This window comes from Mesitornis unicolor, unplaced genomic scaffold (genome assembly GCF_000695765.1).
Source record: "Mesitornis unicolor isolate BGI_N332 unplaced genomic scaffold, ASM69576v1 scaffold6577, whole genome shotgun sequence".
Taxonomy (NCBI): domain Eukaryota; kingdom Metazoa; phylum Chordata; class Aves; order Mesitornithiformes; family Mesitornithidae; genus Mesitornis; species Mesitornis unicolor.
Genome location: NW_010194259.1, coordinates 20,196 through 47,572, shown reverse-complemented (window position 1 = coordinate 47,572; position 27,377 = coordinate 20,196). Strand labels below are relative to the sequence as shown.

Genomic DNA, 27,377 nt, shown 5'->3' with positions numbered 1-27,377 from the left:
CCCCACAGGGCCAGCCATGTTCTCCACAGCCCGTCTCTCCTCACCGTGGCATGTTGCAAGGCAGGGAAAACCAAACCAGAGCGGATACATAGCTCAGGATAGCGGTGGCTGGCATACCCCTTGTGTCTAGCTGGCATCACAAAGCTGGGCATAAAAGAGCCAAGCACCCGCGGTGTCTCCACAGCACACCACCAGCAGGCAAAAACCAGTGTCCATCAAGTGATTCTTGACTGCATATGCTAATAGGGCACCTGGATTTCTCTGTGTGTCCTGCTTATGAGTGGTACTACAGACAGCATGGTGATAGACTCCCTTTGCATCAGGGAACTGGCTGCAGTGGTGTGGTTGCTGTTGCCTTTTCCAAGTTACTGGGCTTCATGTCTAAAAACTGCTACACAGCTCTGCTGTGTTTCTGTTTTCCTTGCACACCTGCACATAAGCCTGGAAGTCATATAGCAGCAGAATACAAGAAATAAAATAAAATATTTGAATGAGATCCTCTTCTAGCAGTCTCTGCTGAGTTGAGGCCATCCTTTCTTACATTTGATACTTGCAGAGACTGCATCTGCCATCCAGTACAAACACAGCTTCCACCCATGGGTCAGTGCGTGGCATATATTCAGCAAGGGCAGAAATCAAGGGAGAGCATTGCAGTTAAAAAGTTGTAATGATAGAGTTTATTTCTGAGGAGTGGCTGATGTTCTAGAAATATTTGCAAACAACTTATTGTATAAAATGGGTTATGGAGCTTTTAATATAAATTAGAAGGCAAAATCAAAGGGCACAAGGGGTGAATGATTATGATTTTATATTTTGGTTTTTAATCTGTTCTTCAGCTGGTTCTGCTTCCATATTGTAACTGACCTGGGCTGAGCTGATGCAGCCTTTTCTGTTAGTTTAGCAAGGTGCTTGACCCTGATACTGCATCTAATTATGTTGGGTTGGTTGTTTGGGGAGCTGCCATCTAATGTGCTCCCTCTTGGCCCCTGCAGATCTTCCACATGACCTACGATCTGGCTAGCGCAGTGGTGCGGATTGTGAACCTCATTGGGATGATGCTGCTGCTGTGTCACTGGGATGGCTGCCTCCAGTTCCTCGTGCCTATGCTGCAGGACTTCCCCGATGATTGTTGGGTGTCCCTCAACCGCATGGTGGTAAGTGCCTGCCCTGTTTGCTCCTTCACGGCCCTAAACCCAGGCCCTCGGTCACAGCTTCACCATTTCAGTACCAACCTCCCAGCACTGATATGGTATCTCCCAGCTTCCCTACATCTCTTTAGGACCTTCCTCCACTATCATAGAATCTTGGAATCATACAATGTTTTGAGTTGAAGGGACCCTTAAAGGTCATCTAGTCCATCCCCTCTGCAGTGAGATCTTTAGCAAGATCAGGTTGCTCAGAGCCCCATCAAGCCTGACTTCAAACATTTCCAGGGATGGGGTATCTACCACCTCCCTGGGCAACCTGTGCCAGTGTTTCACCACTGTCATTGTAAAAAATTTCTTTCTTAGGTCTAGTCTAAATCTCCCCTCTTTTTGTTTAAATCCATTACCCCTTGTCCTATCACAACAGGCTCTGCTAAAAAGATTGTCCCCGTCTTTCTTATAGGCCCTCTTTAAGTTCTGAAAGGCTGCTATAAGGTCCCCCCAGAGCCTTCTGTTCTCCAGGCTGAACAACCCCAACTCTCTCAGCCTTTCATAGGAGAGGTGATCCAGTCCTCTGATCATTTTTGTGGCCCTCCTCTGGATCCACTCCAACAGGGCCATGTCCTTCTTGTGCTGAAGACCCCAGAGCTGGACGCAGTACTCCAGTAGGGTCTCACCAGAGCAGAGTAGATGGGGAGAATCACCTCCCTTGACCTGCTGGCCACACTTCTTTTGATTCAGCCCAGGATACAGTTGATCTGGGCTTCAAGTGCACATTGCTGGCTTGTATCTGGTATCCGGAGGTCCTTCTCTGCAGGGCTGCTCTCAATCCCTTCATCCCACAGCCTGTATTGATACCAGGGGTTGCCCTGACCCAGGTGCAGAACCTTGCACTTGTCCTTGATGAACCTCTCGAGGTTCATATGGGCCCACTTCCCCAGTTGGTCCGGGTCGCTCTGGATGGCATCTCATCTCTCAGGCACGTCAACCACACCACTCACCTTGGTGTCACCTGCAAACTTGCTAGGGGTGCACGTGATCCCACTGTCTGTGTCATTGATGAAGGTATTAAACAGCACCGGTCCCAGTACAGACCCCAGAGGGCCACCACTTGTCACTATCCAGCGGGCACATGTAAAGCAAAGACACTGTGGGCATGGAGACTCGTTGGAGGCTCTGCAATGAGAGTCTCAGGGCTGCAGAGCAGGACCAGCCCCAGCAGAGCCTGTAGCAGGAACCAGGCTCCCCCTCCTGGCAGGAGAAAGCAAAGAGCAAGAATGGAAACGGTTTTCTGCTGGGATCTGGGCACACCGAGCCAAAGGCAGGAGGCAGTGGGGGTCCTAGAGCCGTCGCTGGGTCTGATCCATAGTTCCCATTACTGATCCCAAGGAAACCTGAAGGATCGGTGTGCTCACCCACCCTTGTCCCTGCACAATATCCCATTAGAGTGGGCTGCAACAAATTCTGCCAAGCCTCCCTGAATGGAGGGAACAGTAGCCAGAATTCTCAACAATGTCTCAAGCTGTGCTGATCACTCTGTTGTTTGCTGTGAGGGAGATTTATACCATATGGTAAAGGCATGGGGAGTTCATGGTACCTTCCAACCATCTCGCTGAGAATTCAAGATCTGTTATTTAAAGGGACAATGTCCAGTTGATTAAGCAGCAAAAACTGACAAAGCTTAAAAAATTGTCTCTTGTTGCAGCTCTTAACCTCCAGATTCCCCCAGCCAATTTCTTCTTAAAAAAAAATAATCAGGCACTCGGGCAGAACAGAACAAATGCAAAATGTATAAAAGAACTGCCAACTTCCCATGCCTCCCACATGCGGAGCTGTGGGCACATGCTGCCCATGTCTGAGAAGAGTGAGCATCCATGGAAAAGTTGTCTGTCTGGTGTTTATTTATGCATTTCTTCCCTCTGCAATAATCATTCACTTCCTGCTGATGAAAGGTGCCAGACTGACAGTTCTGGAGACTGAAGCCCTTTATTTATCTACAGCAGAAGAACAACCCATGTAGCAGCTGCCTTATCTTCCCCCATGCTGCCTTTTTATTATTTATATGGCAGGAGCAATGAAAGATCAGGGCCGCCTTGCGCTTGTGATATTCAGGTTCAAAAGGACACACAGCTCCTTGTCCTGGAGAGCTCAGAGGTGCAGACAGAAATCATCTCTGTCTGATGAAGTGACTTGGTCATGGTGCCCTTGCAGGACAGTTTCAGAGCAGCAGATTTGAGCCATGTTTCCTTTATCCTAACGTTTGGGTGAAGGCTGCTGTCTGATGGCAACAACAAGCTGCAACACAAGCTGCAAAGTGACCTGAAGAGTCAAAACAACCAGGTCTACTGGTAACTGGTGTATGGAAAACCTTCACAGAAGGCAATAACTAGCAACGGCAGACACACACGGTGAGAGGAATAATAATCCAGTGGCTGGAGCATGGACTGAAAGCAGAACACCTGGGTTCAGTTACCAGCTTTGTTCTGTGTGAGGCCAGGCAAGTCAGGTGGGAGGCTCAGAGAGTTTTCCTTCCCCAGTTACTGCTGAGGATAAGAAAATACTGTACTGGTGGGCATCTCAAACAGTCTGAGAGAGCTGGGGTTGGTCTGAGTAGGTTGCCCAAATGCATGGCACAAAGCTAATGCAAATTTGCTCTTGGGCACTTTTCACTCAGAGGCTGTAAAGCCAGAAAACCACTGGGATCAGAGCCTGATGAGGGAGAAAACAAAGCTATATTTATATAATCTAGAAGAAAAGCTGCCTGGGCCAGAATATGATCAGAGCCTATTAAATGACCAGCAAGGTAACTGTGTGGTGAAGGTATAGGTCTTGAAAGGTGGCAGAAGACAGAACAGAGAAAGAAAAGATTTAGCCTAGGCACCCTTCTTAGCAGCAAGACTGCATCCCTCAGGTAGGAGGGCTCAGCAGAGTCTCCAAGAGAGGCAGGGTAGAAAGTTTCTCTCAAGAGGCAGTTTACCAGGTGAGGACTCATGCTGCAGTATTCGTCTTCCCAGGCTTGAGAGCCTGTGAAGCTGGGAATTAAACTTGCCTTGTGTGATTTTTTCCACTTCTCCTCTACAGTTAAATCACCTTCACTTTTTCCACTTGCTGAAAGTGAAACAAAAATTATCTCAGTGACTATCTCAGAAACTGGCCCTCAGGGAACTGGGATGAAGAACTGGAGATATGGTCATATGCCCCACCCGTGTTTCGGGTAGCTTCCACTTCAGAAGCTGTACATTAATATGCCAACCCCAAAATAGCCTGGTTTTAGAACATTTACCAAAAAGAATAATTAGTTCTTCTGGGATCAGATGATAGTTTCTTCTCGTAATAAGGTTCTCTCCTCTAATCTCCTGAGAAGATTTCCAGATGTGTCACTGGGACCACTGATGGATTTGGATGGCATGATTAGTGCAGCAATTTATGTATAGTCTACTGTGAAGCAATAGGGGAGGCCACTGAGTCAGAAAACAACAAGAAATCGGTGGCCTGGGCTGTTCTTGGACTTTGGTGCCAAGATCTTGGTGGTGGTTTGCAGAAGGGCTCTGTTTGAGAGCTGTGATGGACAGGACTGGGAGATGAGAGGCCAGAGTGGCATCAGTCTGTGACAGAGAGCTGGTAGGTTGGGTTTTGGGACATTCTGTACTGACCTGGTCACAGCCTTGAGAAGATAAATGTACTTGGTGCACAACTGCCCTGATCACACACGGGAGCCAAAAAGCTGGGTTGGAACCACTGTAGGTAAAAAAAGGAATATTCTGAAGCTGCTACAGCCAAGGGGAGCTGAAGGTGAGGTGCCAAATGCTTTGGAGGCTTTCTCCTGGAGTATGATGGTGCTGCTTTTCCACTACTCTGGTGTTTCCCACCTAGACACCTGGCAGTCCGTAAAACCAGCTCCAATTCTGATGCAGCAGTGAATGAAGATTCATCACCTCCCATCTGCTTCATAAAGGTTTGATCCTCTTCCAGGCAATCTGTGAAGATTCTGGTGTTGCCAAAATGATACCAGGGACTCAATAAATCCCTGGGTCAAATTCCTCTCAGTGTTTTCTACGTGCTTCATGTTTCTTCTTTAGCAATTGTCAAAGGAGCGAGTCTCTGTATGACTTCTTTCTGATCTGGCTCTGAAATGGCAGGGAAGGATGTTTTCAGTATTAATTGCTCAGCCCCAATCTCTGGGGCTTCAGTGTTAGCTTCCCCACAGGGCACTTTATTAAAAAGAGAGACGCTGGTGAGTCAGCTGCAGAGCGGACAGCAGCTTCACCCCAAGACCCTTGCCTGGCAGCTCCTCATCAGAGAAATCTGGGCTCTGCTGAGACCTGAGAGCTGCTGGAAACACGTGGCTCACTCCCTTGAGTATCGTGCTGAACTGATAAACCCTGCAGGGAAGACAAATATCCCCATGTCAAATGCAGTGACCTTGTGTAGGAAATACTAATTGTCATAACATAAGGATGGATTCAGGGCCCAGGACTGGGCAGAGGTACAGGCACCTCAGGCAAGGTCTGGGTGCCCAGGCCTGCCCTGAAATGGGAGCTCCAGGGACCATGGGTGGGGGTCCCAGGTAAGGCTGTCTTGGGCAATTAAGACTGATGCACTCAGTCCTGAGAAAATCTTCTCTTCTGTTAGGTGAAGGCCATGCAAAGCTCTCCTTGGAAATAAGCCTGGAACAGGCAGGTTCTGTCCAATGTGAAGTCTGACCCATCATCTCCATTTCTCATCCACTATTCCCTTCCTTTAAACTAGATCTGAAGGTCTGTTTTCCCGGCTCAGCAGCTACAGTGTTGTCCAGGGGATGTTCTGAGGCCTTATTTCACAGCTCAACCTAAGTGGTGTGCAGTAGCAAACCCCGACGAACAACTCTGTGGCCAACTAAGATCAGTGCTGAGACAAACGTGGGAGTTCACAAGATGGAAATACGCCTTTTCACTATAGCCAGTTCCTTAGGATTGTGAAATGTTTGTGGTGTAAGTCAGGCATAACATTGTGCCCCTACCCCAAGAATTTGCCAGAACTTCTCTATGTCTTTACTTATCTCTCTCTAGTCTTCACCTGTGAGAGTTCAACCAGGTACATTCACACGTACATCAGATCCATAACACCCTATAAGACACCATGTTGTTTCTTTAAGTGCTTCTGTAAGGTACTGCAGAACCCAGCACTGCCTTTGAAGAGCTCCAGGAACGTGTCTTCAAGTATTCAAGGGTGGATCTGAGCAGAGGCATTGCAGTCCATACACTAATCCCAGAGCAACCCTTATAGTCCTGCCAGCGCGGATGTTAAAAACAAGCTAATCTGAGAAACAGCTCCAAAGTCATTTTAACTCCCCTTTGCAAATGCTCTTAGTGCCTGGTATGTGTCTGAGATAACACCCCTCCTGACTATGTTCAAGCACAGATCTGTAGCTCCATTGCAGCTTGCTTTGAGATTTGGTTAATGAGGAGTCATTTTCTTTCTGCAGTCTAAGGCCTCATTTACCTACTCTAATGGACCATTTTAGCCCCTCCAGTATGTCTGAAGTAGTACAGCCCTCCCACTGTTGGGACTGGCATAGTGGTATATTGAATATACTAAACTTGTGTCCCCAGTATGTCTGGAACCAATTCAACTAGTCTGGCCTGAAAACTACAGATGTACTGAGATCTATAAGCAGAGTCATCACATAGACTGTGCCATGGATATCCAGTGCTCTTTTTAGATGTTGAAAGAGCTCAGAGGTTGTTTCCTAAAGGTAGGTGCTCTGCAAGGTTTCCCCTTCGTGGAAGTGCCTCTCTTTCAGCAGTGCTTGATCTCTTCTCCCAGCAGACCACATTGCTCAGGATTTTTTTAAACACTCCATGTTTTCCTCCGGCTCTCGCCCCTCAGTCTGTCATTACTCAGCAATCTCCTCAGTCTGGCATGAAGCAGGCTGTCCTCACAGGGAGCCATGCTGCTGGTGGGAATTGGGGTTGCGACTTGTAAGTGTAGATTTCCCAGGGAAACAGAAGCATTTCTGCAGGCTGCGGGGGCTCAGTGATGTTAGATGTTGTAGTTTTGGATGACTAATTCCTACAAAATGCTGCCAAGCTTCCTCGTAAACAGCATTCCTGAGCAGCAAGTTGCTGGAAGAATGGCTTTTAAAACTTGAACCTGCCTGATACCCAGATGTTCCTCTTTGGCTCTGATCATCCATGGCCATTAAAGACCCTGGCAGCCAGTTTCCTGGTATATAAAATTTCAGCCCAGCTATTCTTACTGTGTCTCCCCAAATCCCCTTTGGAATTTCAGCTAGGCATTTCTTTGCTCCCTGCCCTCAATTCTGTTGTGGAGACATGCTGCCCTGTTAAACTACTGCCACACTGAACTTGAAAGGCAACAGCATTTCTGCAGTGGCTGTTGAGAAATGCCTGCATGGGAAAGGAACTCATTTATAACAAGGCAAGGATGGGACAGAACACCTGCACTACTGCCTCTGCACCAGTAAAGCCATGAATGCGCTGCCCATCTTTACAGGGGATGTGCCATTTTAAGGAAAGGTTGGTCAAGTGTGACTGCTGGTGCCTCTCTTTGAGCTGTGGCTCTTTACACACTGGTAAGACGGCTGCATAGCCAAGAACAGAGACACCAATGGCCACATTGTCTCTTGTCTCTTTCTCTTGCCTCATGGGCAGATTTTTCCAGTGCAGGAGGTGAACAGGTTCCTGCTTTGTTAGGGAGGTGAGCCCGGACAGGCTGGCGCCAGCAGGGAGCACTCTCTTCTGGGGCTGTCAATGTGCTGCTGCTTCTGTGTCCGCTTCATTGTCACTTCTGTTGCTTTACCCTTCTTGTTGCAGTGTGAATCAAGGCTGTCTTGCGTAATGTAATTGGATGTAGCCAGGGTAACGCTATCCCCTGTCTTTGTCCATGTGCTTATCTCCTAACCAAGCATTAACACTCTCCAGAGGTTCCAGCTCGTTGCCACAGCTTGCAATCAGCAACAGAACACTTTGCTTCTGTTTACTACTTGCAAGCTTACTGAAAAATTTCCATCAACATTAGTGACACTCAGAGGGCTGTTTGCAGAGTGGTCATCAGCTGTCCACCTGATCGGGATGAGATATCTCCAAGGAAGTGACCAGTAAACTCCAGGGCTCCCAGCATTACCAGTCACTGGTGCTGAGGCTGCTGCATCGCTCTGAGTGAAGTTCACAAAAATATCACTTGACTGTTCGACAAACCACACACCAGGCCTTCTGTACAATGACCTTTGAAGTTGCCACGGTGTATGTGTCTGCACAGCTATATCCATAATGTTAACACCTTCCTAGGAACAGAAAGAAGACTGATGAACGTACAGACTGTGCGCTGCAATGAATGTCACTGTAGCAGAGGTATTTTTTCACTTGCCTTGTAAGAGCAATGTGTGATGACAGTGCATTTACTTTACAAGGTTTTGTGGCAAGGACTTGCTAGCATATAATACCCACAGGATAGTAAATGTACCTTGAACTGTTCCGTGAACTCAAGCTAATCAGAATAATAGTGAAACTTATGCCCTTTTTCCTCCCTGTCCCATAATGTAATTGCTGAGGTGCTTCTTGAGTTAGTTGCAGTGGGAGAGCACAGGGTGTCCAAAAGAAGCTGCTGACTTCAGCTGGCTTCTCACAGTGGTTTATTGCAACTCTCAAATGAGACCATTTGTAGTTTTCTCAGCTCCCTGAAAAGAGCCCTGGTTTACACTGAGAAGAACTTGCTGTCTGGACATTACCAGCTTCATTTTCTGCCCTTCCCAGCTCTTCAGGTAATAACCAGAGATCCTGACCATTTCCTAAATTGCTGGTGAGTGATTTTCCCTGCTCTAAGGTCTTGCTACTGGCAACCTTGCTCAGGTTCTCTTTTACCAGTTTCTCTCAAAGTCCATTTCCCAGTGGAGTAATCATTTGCTTCAGTTCCTTCTCCCACATGTAGGTGATTTTGAAAATATCCCAGTGCATCATCTCAGTTTATCCCAGGTTACCAGTGTGACAGCCTGTCTGGCTCCCTTTCTGGAACGTTTTGCTGGAAAGAGGACATGGAATCTGTAAAAACCTTGGCCAAAGTCAGTTAATGTCAGATGACTAAATTAGGGCTTTTTTTCTTTCTTTTTTTTTTCTTCACAAATCGAGTGTTCCCAGCACTTCCAAGCTATCAAAGAATTAAGTTGCATGTTTAAGATGAGTGAGGGTAACAGTGAGGGTAACAGAGCACTGGACCAGGCTGCCCAGAGAGGTTGTGGAGTCTCCTTCTCTGCAGACATTCAAAACCCGCCTGGACGCCTTCCTGTGTAACCTCATCTGGGTGTTCCTGCTCCGGCAGGGGGATTGGACTGGATGATCTTTTGAGGTCCCTTCCAATCCCTGACATTCTGTGATCCTGTGATTCTGTAAGATTCAGAGGTGCTTTAAACATGGACTTTTGGGTCAAATGTTAGGTTTCCTTTTCTGAAATGTGCTCATCCCAGAAAATGTCTTGCTAAAGCTTTGTCTGTCTCTCTGTCTCTCCAGAATGACTCCTGGGGGAAGCAGTATTCCTATGCGCTGTTCAAGGCCATGAGTCACATGCTGTGCATTGGCTACGGGCAGCAGGCGCCTGTTGGCATGTCCGACGTGTGGCTCACCATGCTGAGCATGATCGTCGGTGCCACCTGCTATGCCATGTTCATTGGCCATGCCACAGCCCTGATCCAGTCTCTGGACTCCTCACGGCGTCAGTACCAGGAGAAGGTAAGGACTGGGCTTTGCAAACCCTTACATGCCCCAGGGGTGGTTAACGCACTGTCTGGATGAAGCCAGGAATGTCAGTGGCCCATGTGAGAGGCCAAAGGTGCAGTGTCTTCATCACCATGGCAGACTATTGGTAATCAATACCCATCCGTTCACTCAGACAGACCCTCTTGAGGAAATAGATGCAAGGGCACTTGGATAATAACAGGGCAAGCGGGTGGTTTTTGTTGTCTCTTACTGTCTGTTTCGATCAACATTATCATTGTCACTGGTATCTAAAATTGTAAGTCACTTTTCCTTTCCAAGATCTTGTTTCAAACCTCAAGTGAATGTTCAAGAACATGCAGCTTTTGTTTAGCAAGTACTTTTTTTTGAAAGTATCCAGATTATTCACTTCAGTGCTCATGAGTGAAACTACATAACAAACCCCAAAGCCCAGATCAAAGCTCAGGAGCACCAAACAGGTTCCCCACGTAGCTATCCAATTAGTTGCATCCTTGCTGAATTGCATAATATAGGACACAGACAGAAATGTCACAACTGATCAGGTTACACCACTGCAGTGGCACTAACTGGTGGTGGTGGGTTTAAGGTGATGCTGTGCATTTGTAAGATGGTAAGTATACGTTTGGCCTGAAGATTAAGAAGAGGAAGAATTAGGTGTTGCCCACTGCAGATAGATTAGGTGCAAGGATAGCTGTTGTTCTAGTGCGTGAAGTATGGCTTGCATACACAGGCTTAAAAAACAGGTGAATTTTAAGTTGCTATGTGGAAGGAGGTGGGAGAAAGGATTTGCTACATGGCCTAGGAACAGATTTAAGACAAGAGGATTACAGAAAGACTTTGCAGTAGTACAGAGAGTGAAAGCAAAGATGACCAAAGGCTAAATCATGCTTTGAGGACAGGGAAGATATCAGACCAGAACTAGGACTAAAAGAGGGAGAAAGCCCAGGAGAATAAGTGTGGAGGACTGGGATACAATTAGGGCACTGGGCTTTGTATAGAGTTTACAAATTGGCTGGACTAACTCTAATTGAGAGTAAGGCATGCCAAAGAGAAGGACACTGCAGCACTAGGAATGCAAGCTGATCAAATCTGTGTATGCAGAGCATTTATTCAAATGTGTTTGAAGTTGCACAGAAGTCAAGGACTGATTTGCAAATCCAACCACCTGGTCAGTGGCCACAGCCAAGTTTACACCTGCAGGACTGGGCACTACGATTTTTTTCCTGAGCTGGGTCTGAAGACAAGGGCAGAACTTGACCCTGGAAGCTGAATTCCAGTCAGTGCTCAGGGAAATCAGTCACCAGTAAGCCAAGAGGGACTGTGGCTGGGGTGGCAGAAGAAGTGTGAGAGGCCTGATTAGAATTGGAGATGTGAATGAGAGGGTTAATAGATGAAAGAGAAAAGCTCTGTGACAAAAGCAGTGGGTAAAGGATTTAACAAAGGGTGTATTTCATGGGTAGTGGTGACAGCAGGTTCATTTCCCAAGGCATTCTCCTAGTAACAAAGCTACAGGGACTATGTTCATTTTCCTCTTGCAAATGGGACAAATGATGGCCTAAAAACAAATATGTATTTACTTTCTGCATTCCTTAGCACTTGAATAGCCATGATTAAAATGAAGCTGCTTCATGATCTGCAGCCTTGCAACTCAATTTAGTTCAGTCCTCATGGGACAATGTGTCTGTTGAAGCATATTATAAGCAAAGAATCTCCAGTTTGCAGGTTGATGAGTAGAAGCAGAGAGCAGTGCAGAGACTTGGGCTGCAAACAGGACTCTGCCTCTCACCTCAGCAGAGGCTCAGGCTACAGAGGTTTTAGCAGCTTTTCTGAGAGTAGCCAAAGAAAGAGGGGACAGTGGAGAGGGAGAGGAGTAGCAGAACTAACACGGTAAGAGGACAGGAGGTTGTAACTCCTGACTGCGCTGACAGGCTTTGCTTCGTGTAACTTTCAGGACAAGGTTCAGGAGTGAGTTTGTGGTGATGTTTCAGATTGCGCACATCTCTGCCAAACCAACTTGTTCTTCCCTTGTACAAACAGGGCTTTTGAGAAGAGGAATAAAAGCCAAGATGTGCTGTCTGTTGGCTTCAGTAGCAGACTTCTCTCACTCTGGGTTCGATTCATGGAATATTTGGACACTCAATCCCTGTCCTGTCTAAATCTCCTCCTGGAGCATCTGACTTCATGCTATGCTAGTTTCTGCAAGGCAGTGAAGCTGTATAGGATCGATGGGGTGGTAGGAAGCATGAAGAATTTGGAGAGGAAAGTTGCAGCCTCCAAGTCAGTGCAGTGTCGAGGTTTCCAAGTACAAGTGGAAAGTCCCACGTGGCATAGAGCACTCACACCAGCTCGGGCACTGGGACTGGCAGAGCCATCGTGTAAGGTTGGCTCTGTGCCTCTCTTAAAAAGCTCTAAATCAGAAGAGCTCTTTAGATCTGGCACTCTGAAGTGTCTATTTTATTTCCAGTCCCAGAGGCGAAGTTGGAAAGGACCATTCTGTCCCATCTTGCAGAGTGTTATGCCCTAAATTACTTGCCTGTGGTCACAGAGAGAGTCAGTGGCAGGATCAGGAGCTGACTCTTATCTCTTAACCTCATTGTGGTGTCTAACTCCGAAATATCTTTGCACTCAGGATCGATGTTTCTTTCCTACAGTAAGAGAATATTACTACAAGTCCATCCTGAAGGATTCTGATAGGAAGATTTCCCAAAGTCCTGTTGTGCGCTTACATATTGTAACTGAATTGATCTGACAGCTCTGACCGAAGAGAGGAAGCCCCACACAGTGGTTCTCACCCAGTGCCCCCTGCCACTATTCTCAACTGCACCGTTCCACTCTTGTACACCACCTTTCATACTTCTCAGACCTTTACTGAGCAGATTTCTCTCTTCCCAGTTAGTTTTCCACCAGATCAGTGAGTTGAATTAGCTTAGTGTAGAGACTAGTGATTGCCAGAGCTGATGCAGGGTGATGGTGGAAGAGGGCCATAAGCGAGAGCAGACGTGCAAGGCCCTTTTCAGCTGTTCTTAGATCACCTCAAGCCTTAACGTGTAAATTCATTGTTCATTGCAAAATTACCCCACGATCTCCCATAGCTGTGGCTCACAAGGGAGGAAGAATGTCTCCTGCCCAGAAGATGAATAAACTAGACTGATATGCAAGTTATTTTCATGCTTTTTGCAGGTTCCTCTATTAATTTCTTTCTCTAATCCTAAAGCTTAGATGGATTAATATTTATGTCAAGTCACCGCACACACCCACACTCATCCTCCCTAGCAGACTCCGTAACCTTGAGGCTTTTTGGAGTGGTGATTATGCTGCTCACTGCAGCCATGCTGCTTGGAATAAAGCAGAGAGAGACTCTGGGCTTTGCTGTGCCATCCCAGCAGGATGCAAGCAGTGATGGGCATCCTGCAGAGAGGCTCAGCTCTCCCATGTTTATCTTCTCAGGTACATATGGGAGAATGACTGATGAGAGGTACGAATTGCTGCTGTCAGCATTGCAGAGCCCAGCAAAGCTGTAATCTCTTCTCCCAGAGCCTCACCGCTTCCCAGGATCTGTCTGCTACACTGGCATTCCCTCAAGCTCTCTGCTCTCCACATTCAACCCTTGCTCCTCCTCCCTTCTCAGCCACCACTGTCTGAACTGTCCAATGACCCCAAACCTTTCCAAAGCCTCTGGTTCTTGACATATGTATTGAAACTGGGAAGATACTCGCATATTTACTTCTCATTATTCTGAAGAAGCACCCGCTGCAGCAGAGTTGCAAGAGGGGCAAGTGGGTAACACTAAAGAGAGAATCACTTTATAAATCCTATAGACATCACCCCTCAGTTCCTGAAACAGCCCTGCTTAACCATCAGCACAGTCCTTCTTGCCACAGTTTTATCCCATGGTCTGGCTAACTATCTTTACTTTCCTACAACAAGAGCTGAGAATCTGTCTTCTGGGCTTACTCGATCCTTGCTCTTCCTTGGAGACCAGCAATGTACAGTCTTATTAGGCAACAGGTTTAAGAAGTGATTTGGGTTTTTTAATGGTATATAATTAAACTGTGAAACTCATAGCCACAGGGTGCTGCAAAGGTCCAAAGTTTGATTAACCTCAGAATATTTAGACAAATTCACGTAAAGAAAATCTTTCAAGTGTTCCTGAATGCTAAGATGTAGATACAGCCCCTGGCAGGGGGTATCCCTAATCTGCTTTTGTCAGAAAAGCTAGGAGCTGGATTGCTGTGTGCCTCTTTTATTCTTTCACCTCTTCCTCAAAGCACCTGAAACTGTCCAAGACACAGCACCAGGTGAGAGGAGCCCTCAGCCTGACCCTTCATGGCTCCTCCTGTGTTTTCAGGCCAGCTTACTCTGTAGTTCGGTGTTCTGAACTGCCTCCAAATGGACACGTGCAGGGAATTCGGTGCAGAGATCCTAGCTGGGGTCCTGGATACGGTATAATCACGTTAGCCTGGCAATCTGCCCTTGCTGATTAGCCCCTCTCCACCCCTCCTTTAAACAGAGCTAATTAACCCAAGTGCAGCACTGTACCAAAGCTTTATTAATTCTTGTGGTTCCAAGATTGGCTTAGCCAGTGCTACCTTGGGGACGACACAGCATAGAAACACGGAGATAACTGGTGTCAGCTGCTCTGGTAGTGTGGAGTTGGGCAAAGACTGCTGTTATTCCCACACCTACTCTGCCTCAGAGCTGTCAGGTGGGAGATTCTGTGTTCCTTACCACACAGGATTTGAAGTGCCATTCCCAAAATGATTGGTCACCAATGTCTGTTGGTTCTCAGGTGGCATTTCCAGATTCTTAAGAGTCCAATGGGGTTATGGAGGAGTCCCTTCCTGAGCTAACATCTCAGTTCTGGATGTCAGGAAAGCTGCAAAGCTCTCTTACTCTTCTGGCAATGTGTGTGAAGAGAGGGTAAGGAGGGTGCAGCAATCCAGAAATTAAAGGTGTCTGGAAAATTTAATCAAATGCAAAATTTAATCAAATTTCGTAATTGGAAACAGTTTGGATCCCTTTGCTTTATCCTGTTATGATTGCAGTAGTTGTGTATTACTTCAGTCTGTTAAGAGATGGCCTGAGAACTGTTATGTCCCATGTTACTGTCAGCCAAAGCATTTGGGGTTGATAACAAGGCTTATAGATTATGTGTTTTATTGATTGTGTCTATAAGCAAGAGCCTCTCCTGTGCACTGGGCTCAGTATCTCAGCACTGCCTCTAGGTAGTTTTTTGCTGTAATCAGGGCTAGGCTTTCTGGCTGCTTTGCTGTCCAGAGTCAGCAAGTGAAAGGAGCAAGGTTAGATACAGCTTCAAGTTTATGGGAGGGTCCAGCTTCCCCCTCGACATGTTAAAGAATGGCTGGAACAGTAAAGGGTCCCCCGTTTCCACCTTCTCTGCACACCCACCCACGTGTGATAGCAGGTCCAAAATTGCAACCTAATGTAAGCTGGCCCTCCTCTGAGTGGGGATTTGGACTAGATGATCCCCCTTCCGACTTATGTCATCATCCTTTGACTCTGATGTAAAGTCCCTAAGTGCTTTCAGGCAATGAGCAGTCGAGGTTTGGTGAGAATGGCCAGCTCAGGGTTGTGCATCTACTGCTGTGAGGCAGCTGTCCTTTTACAGATACCACATCCATCTCAGTTTTAGAAGAAGGTTTGTTAGAAGTAGGTAATGGAGTGGTATAAATAATGATTTGCTCAGTTCAGCTCAACCAAAAAATTAGAAATTTCTGGCAATTCTTTTAAGGTTATTTAATCTTTTTCATGAAAGAATCCTGGGTTGGTTATAAAATGAAAATGTTTTCTGAATTAAAACCTAATGATTTCTTTCAAAAACATCTTGCAGTGCAAATTGCCTTCCCTTTAAAGCCTTAGCTAAACTAGCGTCGAGTAGTTTTTGTTCTTGCAGAAGAAACCACATTTTCTAGGTATCAGTGTGGTGGTGATCAGGCAGCACTTGAAGCAGACAGTTGAGTGCCCAGGTGTGTGTGTGTGTGTGTGTGAGTGTCCATCGTACGGCTGGCAATGCCTGTATGGAGCGTATGGCTGCTGTGAAGAGCAGGGGTGCGTGCAGTGCCCTCTCCACACCCACATGAACAAGAGAAGGATGAAGTCAGCAACATTACAGTGTAGCACATCTTTACAGAAGGAGAAGCGATTCTGCCGTGCAGAAGCTGCCTTCTGTCAGCGGGTTTACGTTAGGGATTTGTCTTGGTTTGCTCTATCAGAGATACTGTGACTGTAGCTAAGATTTTGACATCCTGTTTCCGAGAGTGGAAGCCAGACAGTTCTGTTCTTTGGGCAACGGCACTGACAGCCCGGTCTGAGCAGTGTGTTTGTGCACGCACGAGCACCGCGCGTGTTATCGTGGAGAGGAAAGCGCTCGCCTCTTTCGTATCCCAGTGTGGGATTTCAAGCTTCATTATCAGTTTTGAAATTAATTTTGGCACTTGAACTGTAAATAAATAAATAAATAAATGCCTCAGAATGCGAAGCGCTGAGCCTCCCTGCTGAGCCATCTCTCCTGGCAAAAGGCCGCTCCCAGCAATGCTGATTGCAAACTGCACAGACTCGCTGTTCCCTTTTCCCCATCTCCGGCCTTTGTCTGGTGGTAGATTTTACCTCATCTCTCTCATTCTGCTCTTCTGATGAAAGCAATGGTGACCTCTTTTTCCCCATCACGCCTCCAAATATCTGGATGCAGTGGCATGACCTGACATCTCCAAAATATCCTGTCATACGAGTTTCACAGTGCTTAATGAATAATAAAAGATTAATTGACCAGGTCCAAAAGTTCCCTGTGCTTTACTACTGACTTATGCTGGGATGTGACCTCTGAAACCCAGCAAGGCATCTCCTTCAGGTGCCTTTCCCAGGCTGGAGTTAGCCATGGAAAACAAGCTCTTTCTGTAGCCAGGACATACAAGTTTGTACATAATACATTCATCATTGCACCACCTTTCCCTGATGCATGGGATTAGACCTTCAGGCTGAGCACCTCTAAGAGCAGACAACCAGGGCATTTTGCGCAGCATTTAATGCAAAAAAAAAACTGTCTGAGAGTTCTCATATCTGTTTTCCTAGGACCTCTGAAGTTAGCAGGCATTTCCATTGCCTGCAACAAAGCCCGGCCATGTCTTCTGGGTGTGTGACTGTCAGCTCAGCGCTGCATGCTGAACAGCTCTGGCCCTCGTGGTGGGGTTCCCTGGCTCGCCCTGTGGCCACTGCAGCAATGCAGCCAATGGGAAGGAATAAACAACTGTTCATCAGTCTCCTCACTGACCCTGCTCAGTCTGTTGACATCTCACAGCCCAGAAATGGGATTGTCTGAAGCATAATCCTTGCATGAATAGCTACTGATTAACAGCTAGGGCAGCTGATCATTACAGCCATCCTCAGTGTAATGAATGTTGTATAGAAAATGGAAAAAAAAAGCTCCAAGAATTTTCTGCTGGTGTCTGTGATCTTTGTAACACAGCGAGAGAAAAAACCCCTGATTCTAGGTAAGAGAATTTCTGAAGGTATCCCTGCAGGAAGGTTAAAAGTGTTCTGTGTTTTTCAGCATGTAACATGCAACACCTGAAAACCACCTTCCTGCAGCAAATTGAGCTAGGGCTCTGGTACAAAAATTAACCCCATCTTTGGAAGGACTCAGAACCAGGACATAACATAAAGGTTTTTGCAGAATGGAGGTAGCTATGCCTGAATACAGCTCCTCTCCATCACCTCCCTACGGCTATGGCGAAGATGGCCCTGTGCACACTTAATTTTATGCATGTCTATGTTCTTATGTCCTTATGTGTATCTTAATCCAGCCTCACAGGATGTATACTGCCAGCATTCAAAATACTGCCAGAGCCTCATAATTTTTCACTTTAGTGAAAATGCATTACTCTGCTTGATTCTCCTTTTTCTTAACAAGTGCATCTCTGTTGACTGCCATGGAGGCCAGATTTGGAGGCTTGTGACCAAGGCTAAACTCTGCCATACAGTGATTTCAGCCCATTTCTGGAAGGATGCAAGCAGCACAGCTCTGTGTAGGAAATGTATATCTTTGGATAGAGGGAGACGAGCATCACAAGTGCCTTCATTACAGTAGGTTATGCGTGCCTGCTCGTGTCAGTAGGCATACTGTGAAAGTGTGTGTGTTTTAATTAACTGAGATGCAAAAATGGAAATCAGCGTTTCTCTGAAACTCTGAAGAGTGATGTGTGTGGACCAAGGAGGTGTCAGTGCCAGGACTGGGATGGGAGCAGCTCTTCTCAGATGCCGGAATGTTTTTATATTCAGAAGTAGGGCAAGGAAATAGTCCAGCCTTTTCAGCCATTGTTTTATTAGTGCCAGAGAGGAGGATTCATGACTGAGATTGAGAGCGTGGAAGGAGTTAAAAATACTGAGTTTCCTTTGGACTGTGAATGATCTGAGCTTTGGTAGAAGGGGAAAGGAGTGGTGAGACAGCTGGGGAAAGTGGCCAGTTATAGAAGGAAAAATACTCGGCTAAATGGTTCCCTTTTGATATATTAATACCTCCTTCAAGGGCTTATTTGAGGAAAAACAGACTTAAGAAAATTAGTTAGGATTTAAATGGACTCGATTGTCTTCAAAGATATTTAAATAATTCCTAAATTAATCTTTTTAGTTGAACTCAGAGACGCCACTAATCTCTGAGCACAGGGCAGACTGAGGAGGTGGAGACCAGTGGGAAGATTGAACAGATGAGTACAAGGGAGAAAGGAGGCAAAAGAGGCCTGCCAGGTCAGGCCTGGCCATGTCTGAAAGGGGTAACAACTCAAAGGGGGCATGAAGTGGCTTCAGAGAGTGCCAGATCTGCATGGTGTCAGGGCCTCAGTGAAAAAAGGAAGGCTTGGAAATTCAAGGTGGTCAAGCAAAGTCTTGAATCCCCATGCATGCTGCTGCTGGATGTTCTGCACATGGTTACCCTTACTGCTTTGCTCTGTCCCATCACTCAGTGCTGCTGATGACCTCAGGAGTGGTCATCAGTGACCACTCAGTGAGCATCGTCAGTGGTTCTTTCATTTTTGAGCACCTCTGCAGACTCTATCTCTGCGCAAGTGAGAGTTGAGAGCCCGCAAAGCTCTCCAGATGGCACGGGCAAGGGAAGGTAGCACTAGCAAAGACAAGAAAGCCAAGATGTCTACCTCTTGTTATCTACAACAGAGAATTATGGTTTCTTATTTCACAGTTTTCATTTGTAACTCTGTTTTTAATTTGTAATCAGAAGTAGAACCTTTCATTCTGGTGAAGTAAATTTGCCCTGTGTTTACTCTGAGACCTGTCTAGGAACAACGATTATAGGAGAATCTGACAAGCCCTAGGGACTTTGCAGAGGAGTAATTTATTGCTCTTCATTACAAAGCAATAAATCCATGTACAGTAGTGAGTAAGCAGAGAGTCTGAGTTGCCTCATCCAAGCTGCGCTTGTGGCTTTGAGAAGCTGAGGGTGTTTTTCCCAAGAACCAAAGGTCAGCTGAAGATTGATAACAAGTGCTTATGTTGGAGAGAAGAGGGGCAGTGGGCAGGTGGCTGGCAGCAGGTGAGGAGAGGCATCTTGTGACACTGGTCAATGGTCCAATTCAAGATGCTGGGCTAAAACTGAGGCAAATCTTTTATTCAACAAAAATGCAGCATTAAAACAAACAGAGCTGTTTGTTGGTTTAGGATAAATTTAATAAAGCTGAGTCAGCAAAAGCTAGGGCCCTTTCCATAGTGAGTGTCCTGCAAGTCCTGTGTCCAATTTGCCAGGTCTCATGGATATCGTCAATGCTGCAGTGCATCCCCAGTGGCTGTAGACGTCTATGTTTAGGCATCTGAGCCAAGCAAGGCCTTAAATTTTCTGCATTTAAGCACATAACCCACAAAATTCTCGAGAGGCTCAGACCAATGAATTGTCCACATGGGAGATGTTGGTTTCTGCTCCATTTGTCTCCCTCCTTCTTGAGCTGCAGACTCTGTGCAGCACCCAGCGTAGTGCCCTGCCAGTCTCTTACCAAATTTCAGCAATCCAAATAATAAAGCGCAGTGTTCATTGCCAATCCTCTGCCTGGCTCCCTGTGGGGAGGTGGTGACTTGCTTGACTTTGATCATGCTGTAGTGATCATGAATATTTACAGCCTGCTCCTCTGCTGCTAGCTACAGACAAAAAGCTCTGGAAATGCCAGGAAACCCCGAGTGTCCCCTCTGCCACCTTGGCTTCTCAGAGTAATTCCTTCTCCTCTCTGGTGCAGATCAAGTTGTTAGCATGCAAGGCAGTGCCAGCACAGACTGTACCGAGAGCAGAGTGACACCGATGTGTGCAGAGGAAGGCTGTAACGAGCTGAAGTTTGGTAATTAGGCTCTTCACCACAAGCTGCAGTAAAGGGACATTCAGGGACAGATTTCTCAGGGAGAAGAGGGGAAAGAGGGATGGCAAAGGGGGAGCAGAGTCCTTTTGGCAGCACTCTTTAGTATGGTACATGCTCAGGATCATATTCTGTACTGTGTACCAGTGGGAGGCAGCACAACCACTGCAATGCCCACACCTACCTGCAGCACCTTCAAGGCAAGTGGACCCATTTACTGTCCTGTGCCCTTGAAGAAGTGTCATTTGCTCATAGAAAGCATCATTTGTCCTCAAACACCGCCCTGGCATCAGTCAGTGTGCCCTTGTGTTCCCCTCTAAATGACATGATGGAAATACAAATCTTGAGGTAAGAATGTGGAAAGGTTGAGTGCATGGGGCAACAGAGACTCAGCAAAAGATGAAGAAAATTTGTACCTGTGCAGCCAAAGGTGCCATCACAGAACACAGAGGGGAGGAAAGCAGGGCACGGGTACCGCAGCTCAACTGAGTGTCAGATTTCTGTCTGTGTGTGTCCTTTGGTTTGTGACAGTGACCATCCAAGGCAGGACTGCATTCTGCCATTTGGTACAGCCTCTGGTGCTTGGCTGAGGCCTCACGGTGCTGCCCATCACTCACTGGTCTAAGGCAAAGCTGCCAGGTCACACCCTGGCACCATTCTGCTGTGTGCCATGGAAGAACCTTCTGTTGAGGGCATGTTGTACTTCCCATGCTCTCATTCTGCACAGGGTCTGGATACTTCCCTCAGTGTTATTTGCTGAGAAGAGATCCCCAGCTGAGCACTTCATACTCATCTCTGCTCCACAATGTAACCGGCTGAGGATAAGTTTAATGGTTAAACCAGGGGGCGGCTGTTTGGGGAATATAACAAAGGTGTCTGCAAACTCCCTGTGTGTTCAGTTACTCTCTTCTGCACCAAATTTATCTGCCAGGGCCTGGCTTGGTGTGAAGGAAGCAGTATGGGTACAGTCTAGCATGTGCTTGTCCATGGGTGGGCACCGTTTGTCACACGTCCTGCTAACTCCTCGTCTCTCTCCCCCACGCAGTACAAGCAAGTGGAGCAGTACATGTCCTTCCACAAGCTGCCTGCGGACATGCGGCAGCGCATCCACGATTACTATGAGCACCGCTACCAGGGGAAGATGTTTGACGAGGAGAGCATCCTGGGAGAGCTGAGTGAGCCCCTCCGAGAGGTAAGGAGAGGGCAGTGAACAGGCAATGCATGTTCCTGTCATTTTTGACAGCTGTGGAGTTCCCAGTGTGCAGTGTCCTGTCCCAGTGCTTTGCAGAGGACATCATCAGGTGATGGGAGCTTTTTTACTCACTCTGGAAAGCGCCTTGCTATTACCTCACACTTCCCTCTTCGCACAAACATGCACCACTGCCTGGTACAGCATCTCAGTGAGACCCTCCCCCTCCCACATGCTGCCTAATATTAAGCTGTACCTTGTATGTTTATACAAACCTCTACCAGTGTGCTGGCCTGATCTATGCCCCATCCGTCAGCTGTTCCAGCATGTGGAGTCAAAAGAAAGGAAGAGCAGGGCCCACACTTGAAAGGAGTCTCTAACAGAAACCCCCCTTCCCTAGCTGAAGCCTAGCAATGCAAGTTCTCCCTAGTGTATGGCTCCAACATATTAGCCACAAGCAGTAGAAGTGGTCTTCCTCCTGTCTTCCTCACCTCCCTCCCCAGGTAATCTGTTTCCGTAGGAGAGAGGAGCTGAGGATCTACCAGCCATATTTTAAAACTCATTCTGCCAAAGTCTCTAAGGACAACCCTGAAAAGAACCCCAGTGAGGAGAAGACAGATATTTCCCCAGTCCTCTTTCTTCCTGCAACAGTCATCCAGATGCTCCTTCCCTGCTTAGCTGGCGAGTGTTGTGCTGAGGCTCTTCTCAGTGACAGCCAATGCCAGGACAAGGGGCAATGGGTGCAAGCTGGAGCATGGGAGGTTCAACCTGAACATGAGGAAAAGCTTTTTCACTGTGAGGGTGCCAGAGCATGGCCCAGGCTGCCCAGAGAGGTTGTGGAGTCTCCTTCTCTGCAGACATTCAAGACCCCCCCTGGACGTGTTCCTGTGTGACCTGGTCTGGGTGATCCTGCTCTGGCAGGGGTTGGACTGGATGAGCTTTCGAGGTCCCTTCCAGCTCCTAATATTCTGTGATTTACTCAATGTCACTTTGCTGCTGCTTCCTGAGTCTGAGCTGACATAGCACAGAGCAGTGCTTGTGCGGTGGAAAGTGCTGTCATACCCTCGGAGTGACACCGAGCCACTGGAGGAGGCAGAGCCCCTGTCTGCTCGGTGACAGCTGGATTGGGTTTTCTTTGTCTTAGGTTGATGATCCAGCCCATGCCTAGGTGACTAGTGGGCACCTCTACCTCCCCTCGCTTGACACTGTCCCCAGCTGCTCAGGATAATTATTTTTCTGAGCACCTTGGCACGTTTGTGCTGTTTAATATCTCATTGACAAGGAAGGGCAACAGAGAACATAGCGCTGCCAAGGTGAGTTATAACATTTTCCCAGAGAGGAGCACTAAGCTTTTTCATTCAGTGTTTCAGCAGTGCTGTGCACCTCTTTCACAGTCCAAGGTTTCCTGCAGAAAGAGGTCTACTGTGTGTATTTGGGAGGTTGGAGGGTATTGTCCCTGCTCAAAGAGAAAGCACATGGATGAAAGCAGTGAAGCGTGGTGTCAAGCTGTCAGCTTCAGCTCACACTGTTACCTGCTCTGAGCATCCAGAGCCCACTGCAGCCTGCACTGGGGGAGCCAGGCTAAGGGAACAGCTTTTTTTTTCATACTGTCTATACATTAGGTCAAGTGGGGGATCTTCATAGATTATTAGATGTTGACTAAACATGTTTATGTGTCCTTTCTGCTCCCTGTCCCATCTTTTGTCCCCCCTCCCTCTCTCTCTCTCTCTTTCTTTCACATCACATCATGGTCAGGAAATCATAAACTTCAACTGCCGGAAGCTGGTTGCCTCTATGCCGCTCTTTGCCAATGCAGATCCCAACTTTGTGACATCTATGTTGACCAAGTTGCGGTTTGAGGTGTTTCAACCAGGGGATTACATCATCCGGGAAGGCACCATTGGCAAGAAGATGTACTTCATCCAGCATGGCGTGGTGAGCGTCCTCACCAAAGGCAACAAGGAGACCAAGCTGGCAGATGGCTCCTACTTTGGAGGTATGTGTCAGTGAGTCACCTTTACACAGCGATACCCACTTTGTCCTGGATGCACAGGGATGGCAGCACGTGGAACTGATGCCCCAGGCACCTCCTCCTCTACCCTCGTCTCTGTTCATCTCATCTATCTTGCATCTTCCAATAATTGTGCAATAGTTGTGTGACTGCGAGTTATAGGCAATGCAGGAGTCTAGATAATAAATAATAACAAAATGGAGAGGGGAAACTTAGTTCTTGTAGATTGATTTCTTTTTGCCTCAAGCAAACTGACAGATCTGAGAAGCTGAGAACCTACAGGGGAAAAAAAAAGAGCATTCTCAGATCTACAAGCACATTTATAGTGTTGCCTGGTCCTGCTGTCTGGCATCTATTATACAAGATACCATATAAGCACAGAGGAAAAAACATAGTCCTTCATCTCCCCAGCCTGTAGCTCAGCAAAATGTGGTGAAGGTCACCAGGCAGGTGTAATGTATCAGCAGCAGAGCTCTGGAGCAGTGAAACTAGCGTGAGGTCAGAAAAGACTGTAAAAGATCGAGAATATTGCTCTTATGAGTAACACACAGACACCCCTCCTATCAGAACCCCACAGAGACCTCACTGACAGCCCGAGACAGACAGCACTGAAGTAAAAGCACTGAACGCATCACAATTAAAGGCCTTCTGAGAGTAGTGGTCAACAGCTCGATGTTGAGATGGAAAACAGTGACAAGTGGTGTCCCTCAAGGGTCTGTACTGGGACCAGTGCTGTTTAATATCTTCATTAATGACACTGACAGCAGGACTGAGTGCAAGTTTGCTGATGATACCAAGCTGGGTGGTGAGGTTAACATGCCAAAGGGAAGGGATGCCATCCAGAGGGACCTGAACAAGCTGGAGAAGTGGGCCCAGGTGAACCTCACGAGGTTCAATGAGGCCAAGTGCAATGTCCTGCACCTGGGTAGGGGCAATCCCAAGCACAAATACAGGCTGGACAGAGAATGGCTTGAGAGCGGTCCCAAGGAGAAGGACTTGGGGGTACTGGTGAACGAAAAGCTGGACATGAGCCACCAATGCCCCCTCACAGCCCAGAAAGCCAACCACATCCTGGGCTGCATCAAAAGTGTGGCCAGCAGATCGAGGGAGGGGATTCTGCCCCTCTGCTCTGCTCTGCTCTGGTGAGACCTCACCTGGAGCACTGTGTCCAGTTCTGGGGTCCCCATCATAAGAAGAACATTGAGCTGTTGGAGCAGGTCCAGAGGAGGCCATGAAGTTGATCAGGAGCTGGAGCACCTCTCCTACGAGGACTGACTGAGAGAGTTGGGGCTGTTCAGCCTGGAGAAGAGAAGGCTTCAAGGGGACCTTATTGCAGCCTTCCAGTTCCTGAAGGGGTCCTACAGGAAAGCTGAGGAGGGACTTTTTACAAGGGCAGGTAGTGACAGAATGAGGCGGAATGGTTTTAAACTAGAAGAGGGGAGATTTAGACTAGATACTAGGAAGAAACTCTTCACTGTGAGGGCGGTGAGACACTGGCACAGGTTGCCCAGGGAAGTTGTGGATGCCCCCTCCCTGGCAGTGTTCAAGGCCAGGTTGGACAGGGCTTTGGGCAACCTGGTCTGGTGGGAGGTGTCCCTGCCCATGGAGGGGTTGGACTGGTGATCTTTAAGGTCCCTTCCAACCCAAACCATTCCATGATTCTATGATTGTACTGAGAGGGGACAGAATGAAGCCTGCCTTTCCTTCTCTTCTGTAAGGCCTTTTTTTAATGAAAAATTCGCTATCATGCATTTCCTCCACTTTTCTTAGACTGGACTGACAGCCAGCATACAGCACAGAGAAGAGTGCTGGCAGTAGTAGAAGAGTAGCTGACTGCAGGGTAAATACACCAAGAGTTGGTAGATGCCACTAACTCGGCTTAGTCTGACAATCTGTAAGCTTTTGGCACATCTAAAAAAACTTTGAAAAGATAAATGTTCTGTGTGGGGAGATCAAAATTACTTCCAGGCACCAAAGCCACAGGTCAGCACAAAGCTTTTTCTACAAATCTAGAGAGAGAATTAGCTTCAATCAGAGCATGGCTTGACCTTCTGCTTCAAGTGCCCATGAGGAGCTGGAGAAAGACAGCTTCTCCACTCTGAATGCACAAATGATATCTTTGATAATCCACTGTAACAAAACTTGGCTGGCTAATTGTATCAGCAAATCCCTGAGGTGCAGCTGTGTGTAGCAGCTGCCACAACTGAGCCTCCATGTATTTTTTAATGTTACTGCATACACAGAATATTACCACTGTTCATGTTTTCAGTGGGAGAGCAGGTAGAGTTCAGCCAGAGAGGAGACTGGGTGGCAGGCAGGACTGCCTATGAGTGACAGTGCTAGGTCTTGTATCACCAGGGTGATGCTGTCTGTCCCCATGTTCTCAGGCTGGGTCTTTCCTTCCAGAAATTTGCCTGCTGACTCGCGGCCGGCGCACGGCCAGCGTGCGAGCTGACACCTACTGCCGGCTCTACTCCCTCTCAGTGGACAACTTCAACGAGGTGCTGGAAGAGTATCCCATGATGAGGCGAGCTTTTGAAACTGTGGCTCTTGACAGGCTGGACAGAATTGGTAAGTAGAAGATGTAAAGGTCTCCTTCCCATTACCTGCTGCCCTGGCACTCCCTCTCCAGACTTGGTCCTTAGTTGCCTTGCTGGAGTTGTGAGCTGAAGGAGATCCCAGTCTGATTACAGCTCCTACCAGGAGTCCCATTCACGATCAGTTAAATGCACATCCTTCTCTCTCTCTTTCTCACTCACTCACTCTTTCTGCCAGCTCCTGCTTCCATTTGTTTCCCTTCTCAAGAGTTCTTTTTTGAAGAACTGAGATCTGCAATCTGAGGCCATCAAGGCCATGCTGGTGAATTCACTAGATTTTGAATTTTAGCTTAGAATGTATAAACACCCACAGCCTCCTAGGTTCAAGAGAAAACTGACTAGGCTGCAATCAAACCTCAGTATCTCAGCAAAATATTCTGTGGCAGAAATAATCTTTCAGCATGGGGACTTCAGTGTTTTTTGGAGTGTGACCTGGTTTTGTATGACTGTATGGGTCATTGATATTAATTTTTTAATACTAGCAACCATATTGATGAGGAAGAATATTCTTCTCTGCTATATCAATGCATAATGAAATGCAGACCATGATGCTCCTTTTTGGGACAGGTTTTTTTCTGGTCATAGTTGACAAGGAACTGGAGAAGCAGAAAGTGCTGTAGGGAAGGGAAAGCTTTGAGTGCTTTCTGATCCTGAAGACACTCTTGTGCAAAGCTATCAGCAAAACATAACCACAAAACACTTGCCCAGCTGTCCATTAGAGTCCAACTATAAAGGTATTCGGTAGAAATAGGCACCTGATTGAACAAAGACATGGAACAATTTATAAAAATCTAACCTCCCACAACCCAAATTAAACACAATTACCCAAAGGATATTCTTGAAGTGTTATACCTCATAGAGACCCGTCCCAGGATGCTCTCCTGTCCTGTGTGAGATATAGCCTATGCTGCAAACAACCTCGTCTAACTACAGGAGACCAGGATAACATTCCTTGGTCACAGCCAGAGATGTTTGACACAGAGAGATTAAGTGACTTACACAAGGTCATGCAGGAAGCCTTTACAGAGCTGAGAAGCGAGCATTTCAGAGTCCCAGCCTAACCCCTTTAGCTTCTTATTAGACATCTCTTAAATCTGCATGCATTTTCATTGCTTTTCAGAATCGTAAAGGTCAGTGCAGGTCTGGATACGATGCGGAAGGTGAGGAGGATAATGGGGTGAAGGGGTAGGGAATAAGCTGGCAACCCAGCAAGGGGCATCCCATCTCTGGGTCTTTTCATGCCAGGAACATTGTATTCTGTGCATCTCATTACCTGCTGCAAATCAGAAAGTGTGACCCCTGAGGAAAGGTTATGAGCTAAATATGTAGAGTTTGGCAAAGC

At 47.1% G+C, this 27,377-nt stretch overlaps 1 protein-coding gene across 1 annotated transcript in view; it reads left to right on the top strand.

The window, feature by feature from the left end:
* Window positions 1-992: 992 nt before the first annotated feature.
* LOC104543183 (potassium/sodium hyperpolarization-activated cyclic nucleotide-gated channel 4-like) overlaps window positions 993-27,377 on the top strand; it is a gene marked incomplete at both ends in the record, with an annotated part of 38,787 nt that continues 12,402 nt past the window's right edge. The window contains 5 exons of the mRNA XM_010187729.1: window positions 993-1,154; window positions 9,650-9,868; window positions 21,284-21,430; window positions 23,183-23,423; window positions 25,845-26,009. Of these exons, the coding sequence (XP_010186031.1) occupies window positions 993-1,154; window positions 9,650-9,868; window positions 21,284-21,430; window positions 23,183-23,423; window positions 25,845-26,009 (934 nt within the window). The remainder of the gene's footprint in view (window positions 1,155-9,649; window positions 9,869-21,283; window positions 21,431-23,182; window positions 23,424-25,844; window positions 26,010-27,377) is intronic.